Here is a 19,475-nt window from a genome sequence, read left to right on the forward strand (position 1 = left end):
ATATACAGCCATATCTTTCAAGGAGTCCATGTGAGTAGCCAGCCTCAAATTCATTTGTACAGATTCATTTGTATGCCTTATTTGTCTCATTAAAAACAGACAAGTACACACATCATCATTCATTCATTTTTATTTTATCTCCAAGCTTATGTTTAATTAAGTATAACATATTTATTGAAATGCCTAAATTGTGCATATGTACTTCTATACTACTTTCATATGTGATTAAAATTTTGGTGGAGGGTACAGATTTCGAAAGCATATTTATTTAAACAAGATTCCTGAGAATATATTTCCTACTTTGGTGTATAAAATGTATGACTACTTCACAGACCAGTAGGTTAGTAGGAGCTGGGGCTAGAGGATCAAATAGCAAAAACAGAAACCCTTTCCTCTATTAATTATTATTACTACTACTACTATTTATATTATAATATTATTAATTATTAGAAGGGAAGGTGATAGGGCCAAAGACATTTAGTTTTGACTATCTTCCATCCAATTTCCTTTCCTATATTTGAGATAATTTCCCATAATTTTAGTCTTACTAGAAGGCAGGACATATCTCTTTCTACAAAAGCCCCAAAAAAGGGGGGAAAGCCAAATACTTGCTTACTCTCCCATTGCTTTTAGCAGCTAACCCAATCATTAGTTGCCCTTACCTGTGGCTTTGAATCTAGACCGATGATGGCAGACGGAGGGCTGGAGCAGCGCAGTATGTAGTTTTGCGAGGGCACCAGTACTGGTTGGGGCTGTCCAGTTGGCACTTGTAATTTTTAGTCCCATGTTAAGGCAGTAAAATAATTTCTTTTAATAATGAACTTAGTTGTCTTTTTGTTTTGTTTTTATATTTTGGACTTCTACAATTGGATATGTAATAAAATTTGGGTAAGCCTGCCAGCATCATTGTTGGCTTGGGCTTTTCCCCCCAGATTTTATCAGCTCGTTACTAAATCTCATTTGAATATGAAATAATGCATACCCTTGGTATCTCTTTGGCCAGACAATGTTATCTGTGTAAAGCAATTAGATGTCAGGGGTTGAGGTAAAAGTTAATTGTTCTAAATTAACAATATAGCTTTTTCAAAATCTGTCTTTGCAGTGTAGGTTTTTCTGATGTATAGTACTATCATTTAGGTGCCTTTATTAACATTTAAATGCACATCTTCTAAACTAGAATTTTCCTAATAAAAAACCTATATCCCATGTGTTTTAAGTCAAATTAAATGGTTTTACAGCAGGAGGGCAAGTAAGAGGAACATGGAATCCTTTTCAGTCATTAAAGAAAAACAGCCTGCCATGAACCTCAGCAACTTAAGAAAACTTTAATTGAAAATCTCTGAACTAAAGTGCTATTTTCAACCCTTTTATTTATATTTTAAAAACAAAGGAAACAATCATAGCTTTATAGCCATAGATGTTTGTTTCTAAACTGTTCTTTTAAATGTGGTGAATTATTAAAATATCATATGTGTGGGGGCGCCTGGATGGCTCAGCGGGTTAAAGCCTCTGCCTTCGGCTCAGGTCATGATCCCAGGGTCCTGGGATCGAGCCCCACATTGGGCTCTCTGCTCAGCAGGGAGCCTGCTTCCTCCTCTCTCTCTGCCTGCCTCTCAGCCTACTTGTAATCTCTGCCTGTCAAATAAATAAATAAAATCTTAAAAAAAAAAAAAAAAGAATACTATAAAATATCATATGTGTTATTCATATGTATAACCTGCATCGATTGCAGACTTTTAAATAATAAAATCTTTAAGGTAGTAGGAAGAGTATGCTTTGTTTACTTCATTTATTCATGTGTTTATGATGCATAAGAAATTGATTGGTGGTAGGAAAAGTGGTAGTAATAACCGTTGTATAATGGCTTTATTTTCAAGTGGAAAGTGTTGTTGCCTTAAGCAGCTGCTTAGAGTACGTAGAATCCACAAACTTGCATCTAGTAGCCTTATGCAAATATTTGTTCAGTTGAAACAAACAGCTGAAAGAAAAGGGAATTTGATGAAGGAAATTTAAATAAAGGAGTAAAGGCTAATCCTGAACTTTAGCTATAGCTATTTATGTAAAGATCAGGGGAGTAGCCATTATAAATTGTATTGATGATGTATTTGAAAATAATATGTACCTTTGAAAGATGGCCAATGATGAAAAAAAATTCTCAGATATAGTTACTGCAATAAATGCATTAAATATTGGTTAAAGAAAAACAGCCTGCCATGAACCTCAGCAACTTAAGAAAACTTTAATTGAAAATCTCTGGGGCGCCTGGGTGGCTCAGTGGGTTGAGCCACTGCCTTCGGCTCAGGTCATGATCTCAGGGTCCTGGGATCGAGTTCCGCATCGGGCTCTCTGCTCAGCAGGGAGCCTGCTTCCCTCTCTCTCTCTCTCTGCCTGCCTCTCTGCCTACTTGTGATCTCCGTCTTTCAAATAAATAAATAAAATCTTTAAAAAAAAAAAAAAGAAAAAAAAGAAAATCTCTGAAACTAAATCTCTGAACAATATCTATCAATATCAATTTATAATGATATTGATAGATATTGTAAATCTATTTACTATCTTTTGTGACAGTAATGAGATCAAAGGAAAAGTGTTGTTTCTGTTGTTTTTATTTGGAGTAGCGTATATATTATTACACTTAGGTATAGGGTTCAGTAGAAAGGAAAAGACAGAAGATGCAAAAGAGGAGGTAGTTTATGAAGGTTTGTAACAGATTCCAGGATATACAAGAAGGAATTAACTCTGAAAATAGTGACTACTTAAGGTCCAAGAGTAGGGGGAACTATGAGTAATGACAGAAAATTTAATACAGAGGAAAAGGAAGTTAAGGCAGCTCTAATAGAATAAACTTAAATTCTTTCAGGAATAAGCCTTTTTTTTTTTTTTTCAGACACTTAACCAATATGGCAATATCCTTAAATTTACAGACTCAAACTATATAGGGGAAGACAAACTCTGAAACAACCAGATTGAAATTTAGTGTTTAACAAAAGGTGAAAAAGTTGGGAGCAGTTTTGTAGGGAATGTTTTCAGGAGCAGAAATTAATAGAGTAAGTTGTAATGATGAGAATCACTTGATAATCAGGAGCATTAACTTGGAGGTGAACTAAACTTTATTTACCAAGGCTTGGCAACTTTGGAATAGTTATTGGAAGTCTCCGGGTAGAGATTAGTAGGATAGACAAGGTGAAAAGACAGTAGATTACTAGACGGACCACTACTGCTGTTACTACTACTAATGATCATGATAATAGCTCTCATTTATCGTTGGCCTGATATTTGCTAAATGGCTTTACATGTATCAAATTTAAGCCTCATGACCACCCTGAAAGATAGATTACCAGTAAATAAAATGAGTTCCAGAAATGTTATTTGTCTAGTGCTTCCACCTGTGGTTGTGCTTCCACACCCCTGGAGGGGAGGGATGTGCTATTCATGTTAGAGATGTCAGAGAATGTATTTTTATTACAGTGGTTTTTTAGCAGGTAAAAGTATCTTAGTGAAGGCATTCTTTTAATTGTACATATAGCCATATTGTGGCAACCAAATTTTATGAGTAACAGTCCCCGTTTTGTGTAAAAACAAACACACACGGCAGAGGGTACAGCTTAAAGGAAATATATGAAAATGTTAACAGTCTGGGCAATTAAATCACAGGGAATTTTTATTTTCATTTAGATAGACTTGAGGGGCGCCTGGGTGGCTCAGTGGTTAAAAGCCTCTGCCTTTGGCTCAGGTCATGATCTCAGGGTCCTGGGATCGAGTTCCGCATCGGGCTCTCTGCTCAGCAGGGAGCCTGCCTCCTCCTCCTCTCTCTCTCTGCCTGCCTCTCTGCCTACTTGTGATCTGTCTGTCAAATAAATTAAAAAAAAAAAAAAAAAGTTTAGATACCCTTGAATTTTTCTGGTTTCTTTAAATGAACATGTTGTTTATTTTAGGTGGCTGGGATAGGTTATTGATGGAAAGGTAGTAGTAAGGAAAATTGTTCTAGACACACTAGTATACAGTGGTGGCATCCCAGCTTATCTCTTCCCCTATCCCATTCCCAAAAAATCAGTAACATTCTATAAACTCATTATCTGTTTTGCACTGGAATTGCATTTAAGCTTTAAAAATCCAGATTTTCCATTTAATGTATTTGGAAGCTGTAACTCGTTACTACCCTTACGTGATCATTGCAACCAGCTCCATTCTTAGTTATACTAGTAATTGTACTTTCACCGGTCAATGAATGGTTTGTATGACTTGAGTAGTTAGATAAATAGTAAACAGACTTAGGATAGAGGGGACAGGTAGTAGATAAGAGGGAAATAATAGACTCTGTGCAGGGCAGGTGAAGTGATGAACACTTGAAAATCCCTGTGATCTTAAAACCATACATATACAGCTTCATAAGTTTAGTAATTTGATTTAAAGAAGCACTAATTTTATCTCTTTTTGGTCACTAGTAAATTCATCAATTTTGTGTGTTGTAAATAAACTTGATTCATTTAATGTACTATGAAATATTTTAGAATCAGGTATCATTTTGACCAGTACTGGTAGTAGTACATTTGGGTTTTGGTGTGTGTACAAACAGCTTTACCTTTTAATTAATAATTTATAGTATTTTGGTAAGATACTAAAAACAAAATAAGAAGTGCCTCCTTGTGACAATTATTAGAGCTCCAGCCATATTTATTTCGTATTAATGAAAAGCATTGTTTGTACTAAAAATTAAAAGAGATTCCAAAACTAAAAATATAATTTTAATTACACAGTAAACACTTTTTTTTTTTACATCCCCATGACTTACTTTATAACTAAAAGTTTGTATCTTTTCCCTTTACCCCTTTGTCCACTCACCATCCCCCACCTGATAACCACCAGTCTCTTTATGAGCTTGTGGGGTTTTTTTTTTTTTGGTTTTCTTTTTTTTAGATTCTACATATAAGTGAGATTATATGGTATTTGTCTTTCTCTGACTTGTTTCACTTGGCATAATACCCTCTATGTCCATCCATGATGTTGCAAATGGCAAGATTTTATTCTTTTTTATAGCTGAGTAATCCATTATATATGTGTATACCACAACTTTTTTATCCATTCATCTATCAGTGGACACTGAGTGAGGTTGCTTCCATGTCTTAGCTTTTGTAAATAATGCAGCAGTTAATATACGGATGTATATATCTTTTATAATTAGTGTTTTCATTTTCTTCAGATAAATACCCAGAAGTAGATTCATTGGATCATATGGTAGTTCTAGTTTTAATTTCTTGAGGAACCTCCATACTGTTCTCCACAGTGGCTGTACCAGTGTGCATTCCAAACAACAGTCACAAATGTTCCCTTTTCTCTGCATCTTCACAAACACTTGTCACTTTCTTGGGTTTTTTTTTTTTTGTTGTTGTTGTTGTTTTTCAATACTGGCCATTCTGACAGGTGTGAGATGATATCTTATTGTTTGGATTTCCATTCCCATGATGATGAGTGGCATTGAGCATCTTTTCATGTATCTGTTGGCTATCTGTATGTCTTTTTTGGAAAAAGTATCTATTCAGATTCTCTGCTATTTTTTAATTGTGTTGCTTATTATTTGCTATTGAGTTGCATGAGTTCTTTATGTATTTTGGATATTAATCCCATGCTAGATACATGATTTTTAAATACTTTCTCCCATTCAGTAGGTTACCTTTTCCTTTTGTTGATGGTTTCCTTTGTTGTGCAGAAGCTTTTAGTTTGATATAGTCCCACTTGTTTATTTTTGCTTTTGTTGCCTTTATTTTCAAATCAAATCCAAAAAAATCATTGCCAAGACTAATAGCAAAGAGCTTACCACCTGTGTTTTCTCTTGAGAGTTTTAGAGTTTCAGGTCATACACTCAAGTCTTTTATCCATTTTGAGTTAATATTTGTGTATGGTATAAGATAGTTGTTCAGTTCATTCTTTTGCATGTGTCCGTTGAGTTTTCCCAAAACCATTTTTTTTTAAAGATTTTATTTATTAATTTGACAGAGAGAAATCACAAGTAGACAGAGAGGCAGCCAGAGAGAGAGAGAGAGGGAAGCACGCTCTCCGCTGAGCAGAGAGCCCGATGCGGGACTCGATCCCAGGACTCTGAGATCATGACCTGAGCCGAAGGCAGCGGCCTAACCCACTGAGCCACCCAGGCGCCCCTCCCAAAACCATTTTTTGAAGAGACTTCCTTTCCCCTTTCCCCAACATATATTTCTGGCTCCTCTGTTATAAATTAATCAATCATATATGTGTGGATTTATTTCTGGGCTCTGTACTGTTCCACTGATCTGTGTGTCTCTTTATGCCAATACCATACTGTTTTAATTACTTTGGCTTTGTAATATTATTTGAAATCAGGCAGCATGATGCTTCTGGGTTTATTGTTTTTAAGAAGATTCTTTGGCTATTCTGAATCTTTTGCGTTTCCATATAAACTTTAAGATTGTTCTTTTTCTGCAAAAAATGCCATTCGAATTTGGGTAGGGATTGTATTGAATCTGTAGATTACTTTGGGTAGTTTAGACATTTTAACATTATTAAATTTTCCAAGCCCTGACAGCTTCACAATAAACTTTTGGTATGTATTTGTATAAGAATATATTTGAATGGTATAATGATTCTTGACATTGTCTTTTATAATTCAGAATTCAATTACTCTTGATTAAAATTTATTTTGAAATTTCTATCATATATACTGCACACCAAGAACTTGTTTAAATACAGACATACTTTTATGATATCCATTAAAATAATCAAGTCCTAAAAGAGCTATGCCATAAACTTTAAAGATACTGATTATGCAAATATTTGAGTTGCTATTTAGTAATTGAAGCCTTTTACTGTCTTGATTCCAGTATTCTCTTTCATTGCCATATATTTTAATTAATAAGGGAAAATAGTATCTGACTTTCTTTAGGTTGTATCCTTGCCATATACCTGCTCAGACATTTGTACGTTGTTAAGCCCCCAGGTATGAGTAGGGTATGATGTTAGAGAAACGAGGGCTGTGGATTCTTCAACAGGACAAACAAAATATGAATTCAGCTAAAAAGCCAGACTTACCAGAATTTATAGCATTTAGAGTGTTCGATCTAATATTCTAGAGTTTTTATATGTAACATGAGGTCTTGTACATGCTTAAGCAGCTTCTAAAAGTATAAGAGAATATGGTATTTTTTTGTAAAATAGTTTTCTCTTGTGTTTTAAAATGACACGATTTACTTTCAAGAGATTCTTAGCTGACTTTCATTGAAGGTAGGGAATTGAGAATGAAACATAATAGACTTAAATTACCAAAAGTCTTCAGCATAGTTGAATAATATGACTTTGAAATATAAAGAGAAGTTTTCAAAATAATTTCAAAATATTCCTTGAAATGAATGTGAGCTTTGCCTATAGTATTATGCCTAGTATTTCTGTATATTGATCTGGGGCTTTTGTATTAAGAGAGCAAGTCTGATTTAAATTCTGATTTAAAGAATATATGCAAATGCCAGAAAATTTCTACTACTTTTGTTCTTTTTAGGTGGTTTCAGACACCCTCACAGGTTTTCTACCATGCAGCAACTGAACATGGAGGCAAAGATGTATATCCAGGGCAGTGTCTTTGGGAAGGTTGTGAACCTTTTCAGCGACAGAGGTTTTCTTTTATTACCCACTTACAGGTACATTTTCTTCATACTATTTGGTCAGTAACTCACCTGGTTGCATTAAAGATCTTGATGCATATTCTTTTACCTCTTTCTCAAAAAGGATAAGCACTGTTCAAAAGATGCCCTGCTTGCAGGATTAAAACAAGATGAACCAGGACAAGTGGGAAGTCAAAAATCTTCTACCAAGTAAGAACCATGAGTTTACTTCCCATTGCACATACAAAAAGAAAAGTCAAGAAACTAGGCAAAACATAGTACCAGTGAAAGACAGCTTAGCATATTGGGTGACCAGAGACCTAGGTTCTAGTTGAGCTCTACTGTTAACCAGTTATGAGACCCTATTCCTACTGCCTAAATTCTCTGAGCACTTTTCATTCTGGCTAGACCGCATAGTCTGTTAGGACTTTGTAGCTATATTTTGATTCTAATCTGTATACAAGTCATTAGAAGTGATGACAGATGATATTTGAGAAATGCTTTGTAAATCGTAAATGTATATATGGTTCTTTTTCTTTGAGAGAGTAATTGAGTATGTATTTGATAATGGCGAAGATATTTCTTCCTACAACCAGTCCTCTGAGGGCATGCCAGGGTTTCGTATGATGATTGTATACATATCACATTTACTATATGGTTGTTCATTTACCTGTTATTTCATGAGCCCCATACTTATAAGGCATGTAGTTCAAGCTCTAGCTGAGTGTAGATTCCTATAAAAGCCTTATTGGATTTACCCAGTATTTATCTCCTACTGTGTCTGAGACCTTTAGTTGTAGAGTCTGTAACATAAGTAATATGTTTAACTCTGAAAATGTGAAGATATATTAATTTGTCCCCATTTATTGAGATATGGCTGTGTACTTGGCATTGTGCCAGAGATACAGAATTCTAAGAACAGGATCTAGTCTTCAGATCTTCACAGAACTGAAATTCTGGAAGAAGAACTAGAAGTATGGGAACACAAGCTGTTCACACACTTCATTCATTGCATTATTATTCAGCGAGCATTCACTGTGTGCTAGACACTAAAGTGTGGTATGAGGTATATGTGACCAATGTAGATTTTGCCATTCAGTGTCTAGAGATCAAATGAGAGATAGAAGTAATTCTTACTATCTAGTATAATCATTACTAAAATGAGGAGATGCTCAGGACACTGTAAGAGCCCATGTAAACCAACCTAGGAGACCACGGAAGGCTGATAGAAAATGCATCCAAACTGTGACTCAAAGAGTGAGGAGTAATTAGCTGAGAGTCTCATAAGCCATAGTCATGAGTTTGGATTGTATCCTAAAGGCAGGGGAAAGTCATTTTTCTGCCAAGTATATTTTTCTATAATTTCCACGTACTTAATTTGTATGTATTATGTAGTGTATAAGAATATGTTGGAATATATTTGGTTTTGCTTAAATTTGAAGGAAAAGATACTTGGGATATCAGTTACAATCAGTCAAAAATCTTTGTCACTTATACCTGACATCCAATAACAGTTGTATCTATATATAGACATTATCTGTAGACGTATATCTAGATATGGATGTGAACTGGTTTACAATTTTAAGATTGCTTTACATTCAGAATTAGTTTACTTATATTTAAAAGTGCCAGAAATCACCCTACATTCCAAAACCTGAAGCACAGAGGGGCAAGTGGGAATTTCCGAAGTCACTTGGGTAGTCGGCGCGCCAGACTACATTTCCTCACGTGCGACTCACAGCTCTTCCTGCCATTGCCTCACGAGAATGCAACGGATATTGATTGTTTTCTCCTTGACCAAGGAAATCTGGCATAGTTTGAATCTTTTATATAAAATCTGTCTCTGCATTCCCTCCATTCTGTATCTTTCATAAAGGACAGTAGAAATACACTGAAAGGATTGATTGGTATTATCAAATATTGATGACAAATACAATGATGTAACAAAGTAATAGTTTGAAATACAGTGGTTAACATAATTTCTTGTTACTGTTATGTTAGGTTATCTTTTTCTGGATAACCTATCCCTATATCAACACATTCTTTGTTAATACTATTTTACTCTCAGTTACTGTTTAGCAAAAATAACTTGCAACTCAAATTGTAGACTGTTTTCTTTTTTGTTAAAATCTTCGCATTACATTCAAGGATGTGAACTTTACAGCTTTGATACCTTGTTGTATTGATTTTGATTGCATGTTTACTGGCACAGTAACTTTAAAGATGAACTGCACCGGAACAGCTGTTGTTTGCTTTAAAATTGTTAGATTTGAAATAAGACTAGCAGCTTCACCTTGATACTAAGAGCCCCTTGCCTAGCCTGACACAAAGTAAACATTAATGCTGGGTCATGGGAGCTTTGATTTATCCTGTATCCAGTTTCAAAGTAACCACCCTAGGGGCTGGCAGGTTTGTCATCCTTGTCAGTCTGTCTGTAACATTGTGTTAACAGTCTCTCTCTCTCTCTCCTCAATTTAGGCAGCCTGCTGTAGGGGGCACAAGCTCAACTCCTAGAGCACAGAAGGCCATTGTGAATCATCCCAGTGCTGCCCTGATGGCTCTTAGGAGAGGATCAAGAAACCTTGTCTTTCGAGATTTTACAGTAAGCAAGCCTTGAAAGCCTTACCTGTAAAGGTGTGAGCACTGTATGATTTAGATCTTTATTCTTTTCTTTTCCTTTCTTTTTAAGGATGAAAAAGAGGGACCAATAACTAAACACATCCGACTAACAGCTGCCTTAATATTAAAAAATATTGGTAAATATTCAGAATGTGGTCGCAGGTGAGTAATCTGTTTTCCATAGCCTGAGTGAATTTAGATTATTTTACTTTTACATGCAAGTTAATAAGATTAGATATCTCTATTTTTATTTACTGTTTTTTTCAACAATTTTGTGAATATGTCCAAAAGCTTATGCCAAGGTCAGGCCATCGTGATCTCTTAAAAGCCAAAAAAGTCGAAGTTGAAACAGCCGAAAGGTGATCTTTTAATTTGTTTTATTAGGTTAATTTTCTTGCTGACCAAAGCATTTAGAGCAAAGAGTAGATTTACTAAAGAGAAACTTTAGAAGTTTATGAGGGAGGGGGAATGAATTGGGAAATGAACATGTGTCATTTGAATTGTGTGGCGTTAGGGTGGAATTTAATTTGGTGGTTGGCATTTTCCTGAAGCCATCAGAGTCACAGATATTGCTAAGATTCACTCTAATGCTCTGAAGTTTAAAACTGACTTTCTGGGGCTCCTGGGTGGCTCAGTTGGTTAAGTGTCCGATTCTTGATCTCAGCTCAGGTCTTGATCTCAGAGTTGGGAGTTCAAACCGCATGTTTGGCTCCCAAAAAAGCAAACATACTTTTTAATGGACTTAAGCAAGAAAAACTTGGGATTTTATAGATCGGTAGAAAGTAGAAACAGTAACTCTAATCCTTGAGAGAGCAAATGCGGAAAGTTCTGTTGATGCCTTTTGGACTTTATCTCCCTTGGAGATTGTCTCTAATTTTCTAGTATTCCTTCGACATCTTCAACTGACTCACCTTGGGCTCTTTTGTCAAGAAATTATCTTCTGAGAGTGGGCAGCTAGAAAGATGCAGAAGAGGTGGAAAAGCGTTTGGAGAGGGGGTGCAGGAAGCCTGTCTCTCCTGGGCCTCCCTGACTCTGGGAACCCACACTGTTGACCTAGGGCTTGATTCTGTTTGCAAGAGAATAGCCCTCCGAGATCTGTCTATGAAGAATGATATTTGCTCCCACAACTTGTCTTGGGGCACCTGAGTGGTTCAGTTGTTAAGCATCTGGCTTTGGCTCAGGTCATGGTCCCAGGGTCCTGGGATTGGGCCCGAATTGGGCTCCCTGCCCAGCTGGAAGCCTGCCTCTCCCACTTCCCCTGCTTGTGTTCCTTCTCTCTCTGTATCTCTGTCAAATAAAAAAATAAAAATAAAAATCTAAAAAAAAGGAAAAAGAAATTATATTCTGAGACATCCTGCCTTCTGGCTACTGACTTTCTCTCTGCATTTTTCTCCTCAGACATGTTAGTAGTCCCATCTCCCAGATGTATCCTGCATCTAACTTATTTCTCCTCCCTCTACCCCCACTTGTACCTTGCCTTCTTAGTTCTTTTATGTTTCTTGCAGTAACTTTCCAGCTGAATTCTCCCACCATGAAAACAGTGGTACCAATTACAAAAGGAAAGGGAGGGAAAAAAAAAAACACAACAAATTTGAGTATATCAAACTTCTGTAAATTAAAGATGAATAAAACTGAAAACTAAAGTTTAAACAACAGTATTTGCAATGCAAAATTTACTATATTTAGTGTATCCTGTGTTCTCACAGGTGAATAAGAAAAATTCTTAACATTCAAATAGAAAGATGAGCAAAGCTTTTCAGAAAGAAAGAAATATGAAGGAAGAAATAATGAAGAAATATGAAATATACAAGAACACCAGCTTCTTCCTTCCTCATTCATAACACGGTTTCTTACTGCCTTTCTCACTGTGCTTTCCTCTCTACCCTCCTTGTGCTTCAGAGTGTACATTTCAGTTTTAGCCCAGAGAAGCCACATACAGATTCCTAATCAAGTTAGATTCTTTCAGGGCACCTGGGTGGCTCAGTGGGTTAAGCCTCTGCCTTCGGCTCAGGTCGTGATCTCAGGGTCCTGGGATCGAGTCCCGCATCGAGCTCTCTGCTCAGCAGGGGAGCCTGCTTCCCTCTCTCTCTCTGCCTGCCTCTCTGCCTACTTGTGATCTCTCTCCTTCTCTCTGTCAAAAAAATAAGTAAAATATTTTTTAAAAAAAGTTAGACTCTTTCAGGTCACACTTTTGTACCTTTGGTTCCAACATTCATACTATTCTCCCTGCCTAGAATGCTGTTCTCCCTGTGATGCTGGCCTGGTGAATATCTGGAAACCCTTTGTGATTCAGCTCAGATAGAAGCTTTTGTGTGCTGCCTCCTGTGCTGTGTTCCCTTCCCCATCGAGTTCATTCTTCTCTATTTTTGTGACCTGTCTGGTAACATTTTTTTTTGGACATTCTCAATATTTTATTGTTTTTCTAAATTTAAATTCAAGTTAGTTAACATATCGTGTAGTATCAGTTCAGGAGTAGAATTTAGTGATTCATCACTTACATCTAACACCCAATGCTCATCCCAACAAATACCCTCCTTAATACCCATCCCCCATTTAGTCCATCCCTGACCTCCCTTCCAGCAATCCTCAGTTTGTTCTCTACAGTTAGGAGTCTCTTATGGTTTGCCTCCCTCTCTGTTTTTATCTTATTTTTCCTTCATTTCCACTTCGTTCATCTGTTTTGTTTCTGAAATTCCACTTATGAGTGAAATCCTACAGTATTTGTTTTTCTGACTTACCTCGCTTAGTATGATACACTCCAGCTCCATCCACGTCATTGCAAATGGCAAGATTTCTGAGTTAATATTCCATTGTGACCACATCTTCTTTATCCATTCATCAGTCGATGGACATTTGGGCTTCTTCCGTTATTTGGCTATTGTTGGTAGTGCTGCACATGCCCCTTCGAATCAACATTTTGTATCCCTTAGATAAATACCTAATAGTGTAATTGCTCGGTCATAGAGTAGCTCTATTTTTAACTTTTTGAAGAACTTACACACTGTTTTCCATAGTGGCTGCACCAGTCTGCATTCCCACGAAAAGTGCAAAAGTGTTCCCCTTTCTCCGCATCCTCACCTACATCTGTTGTTTTCTGAGTTATTAATTGCAACCATTCAGACATGTGTGAGGTAGTGTCTCATTGTGGTTTTCATTTGTATTTCTCTGATGCCGAGTGATGTTAGCATTTTTTCATGTGTCTGTTCGCCATGTGTATGTCTTCTTTGGAGAAGTGTCTATTTATGTCCTCTGTCCATTTTGTAACTGGATTATTGATTTTAGGAGTGTTGATTTTGATGAGTTCTTTAAAGATTCTGGATACTAGACCTTTATCCAGTATGTCATTTGCAAATACCTTCTTCCATGCTGTTGGTTGCCTTTTAGTTTTGTTGATTGTTTCCTTCACTGTGCAGAAGCTATTTATCTTGATAAGGTCCCACCAGTATTTCATTTTTGCTTTGTTTCCCTGGCCTCTGGAGATGTGTCTAGTAAGAAGTTGCTCCAGCCACAGTCATAGAGTTAGCTGCCCTTTTTCTTCCATGGGATTTTGATGGTTTCCTGTCTTATAGTTAGGTCTTTCATCCACTTGGAGTTTATTTTTGAGTGTGGTGTAAGAAAGTGGTGCAGTTTCATTCTTCTGCATGTGGCTGTCCATTGTTCCCAACATCATTCGTTGAAGAGATATAACATTAATTTTATGTTTAGTAAATGGTTTTAGGGGTACCTGGATGGCTCAGTCAGTTAGGTGTCCAAATCTTGGTTTTGGCTTAGGTCATGATCTCATGGGTTGTGGGATCAAGCCCCACATCAGGCTCTGCACTCAGCCGTGAGTCTGCTTGGGATTCTCTCCATCCGCCCCTCCTTTCACTCATACACAGGCTCGCTCACTTGCTCTCTTGCTCTGTTGAATAAGTAAATAATCTTTGAAGTGGTTTTTATATGGATTTTTTCTCCCGCTAACCTATGTGTAGACTTTCTCTGTGTAATCTTTGTAGCCTGAACACCTAGCACAGTACTTAATATGTAGTAGATAATCTCTACTTTCTCTTCATCTTTGAGATTCAACTCTGGGGTTACCTCTTCCTTACCTGACGTCTTCCTCACTAGCCTGCCTCTGACCTAGGGCGCCAGAGGTACTCTCTGTCACCTCACGTATTCCATATCGCCATGCTAGGTGGTGAGATCTTGGACAGCAGGGATTGCATGTTGATTTTCATTTTTATGTCCTCAGTGCCTTGCATATTGTTTGGAATGTACAGGAATTCAGTAAGTGTTTGATTGATAGATAGGCGGAAGGAAAGAAGTGTCACAAATTCACTCTTTTCTAGGGTTCTGATCTGGAATTTGTGTAAGTAATTGGAATTCTAAAAGTAATTTTATAACTTTTTCTTAGCACTTTTTCCTCACATTCAAACTGTAGCAGAGCCACTTGGACTAGATATAATTATTGAGCCAGAAGTTTTTGTTTTATTGCTTTTGTTTTGTTATTGATTTTGTTATTTTATATTTAAACCTTCCAAATGTCTTCTGGCATCTTCAGTTATTATGATCTTAGAATAGCAGAATCGAAAGAATGAAAAAAATCCATTAGATTCTTACCATTTATCCTCCCAGTGAAGGTTGAACTGTAGAACTTCATTCAGACATCTCCAGTGATGTGGAGTTTTGCTTAGCAAGAATACTGACAGAATCTGGCAAAACATGTGTGAAGAAGAGAGTGTAGGAAATTAGCTGCAAAAGATAATTCCCTGTTGAGATTTCTTATCTGAGAGTAGAATAATGAACAGGGTATGATTTTTTTTTTTTTTAGACTGAAGCCTACTCTGTTAGCAATAAGAAAATTGCACGTTGATCAGAAGATATGTGGAAATTTACCTTCATTTTTGTAGTATAGTGTACTGAACCAAATGAAATGTCAGCATATTTAAAATTTGGAATTCAGAATCTGATTCTTTGAATAATGTAAAATGGTTAAATCCAGTTTATCTCCATTCTGATTAAGTCTGAGCTCTGAAGAATTATAATATATTTATCCTTTTGATTTATATGCCTTTTATCAAATTAATACTTGGGTACTATTTAAAAATCAAATGGTACTTTTCTGTACAAGATAATGGACAGTCTGAAAAATAAATTAAGAGAATAATTCCATTTACAGTATATCAACCTTGGGAATTCCTTCAATATTGAATCCCTTTTCCTTGAATCTGAACTATTTCCTTTACTTGATTTTTTTTCCTCCTCATACTAAAGCATATATCCTCTAGTAATTTTAAAACCCCACATATCTGAAAATGTCTTTATTTTTACTCCTGATAGTTTGGCTAGATTTAGAATTCTAGACCAAAAAGTCTTCTTTTGTTTGTTTGTTTGAAGTCTGTGAGGGCATTGCTCTTAAGGTCTCCCAGCATGCAGCTTTGCTCTTAAGAAGTCTGTAACATCCTGGTTCCATTTCCTGTATTTGTGATCTATTTCTCCCCTATTAGGATCTTTTTTTCTTACCTTACTTTCTGCTATCCTGAAGTTTTATGATAATGTGTCTTGGTGTAGGTATTCTGTTGTGATCATTCAAATGGGCATTTTATTTCAGTGGATCCTTTTTTAGTCAGAAGATTCAAGTCCTTCCATAATGGGAATTTTTCTTGAAAAAGAATTTTTTTTTAATTCTCTGTCAACCATTGTTTCTACTCCCCATTTCTCGAACTTCTGTTTTTTGGATGCTAGACCCTCATAGATTGATCCTCTAATTTTATTTTCTCTCTTGGTTTTCATTTTGTCTGTTTAATATATTTCCTGGAAATTTCTTTGACTTTATCATCAAATCTGTTGAGCTTTTACTTAGGCTCTCCTTGCATTTCTGAGATCTTTCTGAGTGCCAGTTGTTGCCATTTTATTAAACCCTGTTCTTCTGCTCCCTGTAAGTATAGTTCTGTTTCCTCTAAATTCCTCAAATGAGCATTTGGAACTCATTTTCTATATTAAGAATGAAGTACCAGCAAGCTGGTTAGAAGCTTTGAGGGCATGATCTTCACTTGCCACTGGTGATGGCCATTTTGACCCTGAATGAACCAATGTGTTTATTAGAAGTCCTTCAAATGCCAGTCTCTGGAGAGACATTATTTCTCCAGGGAAAAATCTCTGATTTTCTTGCCTTTAGAGGTAGACAGTTTGGAGGAGGGTCAATCCCTTGCTATAGAAACAGAATGGGAGAGGGGACCAGGAGGACCTCACTGTGTTAAGTATGTTACTTTCACCCAGTCCTGTTTTTTGTCTGATTGATTCCTCACCCCCAGGCTTCACTGTGTCTTTGTTTCATTGGTCCTGTGCCTGGCCTTTCTGGTTTAGTTTCTTCTGAAAATTTTCTTTAACTCATTTTGACACTATTTTGAGAGGGAATGGAGAAAAATCTGCATTTAAACTGCTAATTTGTGTCTTAAATTGTTTTCACTAATGCTTACAAATTATATTTCATTATCTATTAAGTGTATTAGAGTGACACAATGTTCATCCTTTATTAAACATATCAAAAAAAAGCTTGAAATTTGAAATTGAAAGAATACAATTTTATACACCAAAACAGGCATATTTTGTTTATCTGGTGAGTGCTTATTTTTTAAAACCTCCAGAAGTAAAAGATATTAACTTATATCAAAAATGGAATTGTTATGGGGTGCCTGGATGGCCCCATTGGTGGAGTGTGCAACTCTTGATCTCAGGGTTGTACATTTGAGCCCCATGTTGAGTGTAGAGATTACTAAAGAAAAAGTAAAATCTTAAAAAAAAATTGTTACTTTAGAAACATCCTGATGATTTAAATTTAGTTTTTTAGTTTTATCCATATGACATGAAAATAAAAGAATACATTTTATCATGTGGAAAATTTATTGTAATTGGTGAAATTTTTCCAACTGAAAGATTTTTTCTAGTCAAATGTTAATTAATTATAGAGGGAAATAACATGATCCCACCTTATCATTTTTTTTAGTATTGAAGTATAATTTATGTAGTGTTAGTTTTAGATGTACAATGTAGTGACTGAACAGCTCTACTATACATTACTCAGTGCTCATCAATATAAGTGTACTTCTAATCCCCTTAACTATTTTACCCATCCCTAACCTAACCCACTTCCCTGCTGGCAACCACTAGTTTGTTCTCTGTATTTAAGAGTCTCTTTTTTGGTCTACTTAGCATTATATCCTCTGGGTCCATCCATATTCTTCAAGATGGCAAGATTTCATTCTTTTTGATGGCTGAGTAATATGCTAATATGTGTGGGCATATGTATATGCTCACACTACATCTTTGTGATCCATTCATCTGTGGATGGGCAGTGAGTTTCTTCCATATCTTGGCTATTAGAAATAAAGCTGTAATAAACATAGGGGTGGGTGCATGTACCTTTGTTTTCTTTTCCCGAAGAAAATCTAGAAATTGCATAGTTCATTTAAAAATTTGTTTAATAAATTTTTGAAGTAAATCATACCTAAAATATTAAAAAACAAGTGTAAATCCCAGTGAATTATCATGGAGTAAACCACCACATAACCAACGATTCAAGTTCAGAAATAGAGGAATACCAGTACCACAGAGCCCCTCTGATTCCCCACCTGTAATTTATCCCATTTTCCTCAGTGGGACCACGACTCTGATGGTACACCACAGAATTTTGCCTGATATAAGTAGAATCATATGGTGTACTTTCTTTTGTACTAGCTTTTTTATTCAGCATTGTTTGTGAGACTAATTGTGTTCCATGTAGCAATACTTTGTTCATGTTATTGCAGTATAGAATTCTGTTCTAAGAATATACTCAAATTTGTTTTTTCCATTCTACTTTTGGTAGGCATAATGGTGGTTTTCAGTTTGGAGCTATTAAGAATAATGGTGCTATGAGCTTCATATACATGTTTTTGGCCATATCTGTATATGTTCTATTGAGCCTTTACAAAGGATTGGTGATTCATAGGATATCACAACTTGAGTGCATAATGCCAGACAATTCCAAAGAGGTTTTATGAATTTATACTCCCTCCAGCGATGTATGAGAGTCACAGTTGCTCCACATATTTGCCAATGCTTGGTATTATAATTTTAAAATTTTTTAGTTTTAGCCGTTTTGGGGAGTATATGTACAGTATGGAAACTACATAAAAGCAGATATCAAAATAACCAAAAAACATGAAAGATGCTCAATTCCTTAGTCTTTAATCTCCTTTTTAAAAAAAGATTAATTTATTATTTGAGAGAGGACATGAGTGGGAGGGACGGAAGGAGGGGGAGAGAGCCTCTGAAGCAGACTTCACACTGAGTGCGGGACTGGACACTGGGCTCAATCTCATGACCCTGAGATCATGACCTGAGCCTGAAAAACCAGGAGTGGATGCCTGACTGACTACGCCACCCAAGGGCCCCAATCTCCTTTTTTTTTTTTTTTCTTTTTTTTCTAAACAGTTGTTTCACTTCTTCTTTTGCTTTCATATGGCAAAAATGGTGCAATCCCCATGTGTTCAATTTTGGCTTTGAGTTTCTGTGTCTTTTCCCATAAATTGTTTCCCTACAATGTTCATCCAAAATTTAGAAGTCAAGCTGCTTCCTCTTTAGTTCCTTTTACCCAGGGTAATTTTAATGAAGGCACTCCAGTTCTTGGGTAATCTCATGCTGGTTGATTTTTTTTCTAACATTTAAAAATGTAAACGTTTTCACTTATATGGTAAACTTGACATAATTTTGCAGTGAACACCTACACATACCATCATCTAGCTTTTACCATTGACATTTTACTACACTTTTCTTATCATATAACTATTTCATCTTTCCATTTCAGGCTGATTTTTACCACTTTTCTCCTCACCCCTCAGCATCACTCTGTTTTTTGTGGGTTTGTTTTGTTTTGCTGGACAGTGCTCACTTTTATAATTTCTCTTTATATACATAGCCACGTCAATATTGTAATTTTAGGGGTAGAAAATTTCTTTTTTAAGCTTATAAATTTAAAAGAAATAGCTGTTTTTAGGGGTAATGTCTCCTTCAAGTGATAAGCTTCACTTAATGAAGGGAAAGAAACTTGAATCATCTCTAGAATATAATTTTTCATATAAAAAGGTCTTAAAAGCAACCATCTTAGGGGCACCTGGGTGGCTCAATCGATTAAGCATCTGACTCTTGGTTTCTGGTCAGGTCATGATCTCATGGGTTGTGGGATTGAGGCCTGCATCAGGCTCCATGCTCAGG

At 36.1% G+C, this 19,475-nt stretch overlaps 1 protein-coding gene across 1 annotated transcript in view; it reads left to right on the top strand.

The window, feature by feature from the left end:
• The window catches only part of ARID2 (AT-rich interaction domain 2), a 162,505-nt gene that overhangs the window by 139,034 nt on the left and 3,996 nt on the right, over nucleotides 1-19,475 (top strand). Inside the window, exons 17-20 of the mRNA XM_082742296.1 lie at nucleotides 7,520-7,658; nucleotides 7,747-7,832; nucleotides 10,101-10,224; nucleotides 10,312-10,403. Of these exons, the coding sequence (XP_082598422.1) occupies nucleotides 7,520-7,658; nucleotides 7,747-7,832; nucleotides 10,101-10,224; nucleotides 10,312-10,403 (441 nt within the window). The remainder of the gene's footprint in view (nucleotides 1-7,519; nucleotides 7,659-7,746; nucleotides 7,833-10,100; nucleotides 10,225-10,311; nucleotides 10,404-19,475) is intronic.

Source organism: Mustela nivalis (genome assembly GCF_964662115.1).
Source record: "Mustela nivalis genome assembly, chromosome: 7".
Lineage (NCBI taxonomy): Eukaryota > Metazoa > Chordata > Mammalia > Carnivora > Mustelidae > Mustela > Mustela nivalis.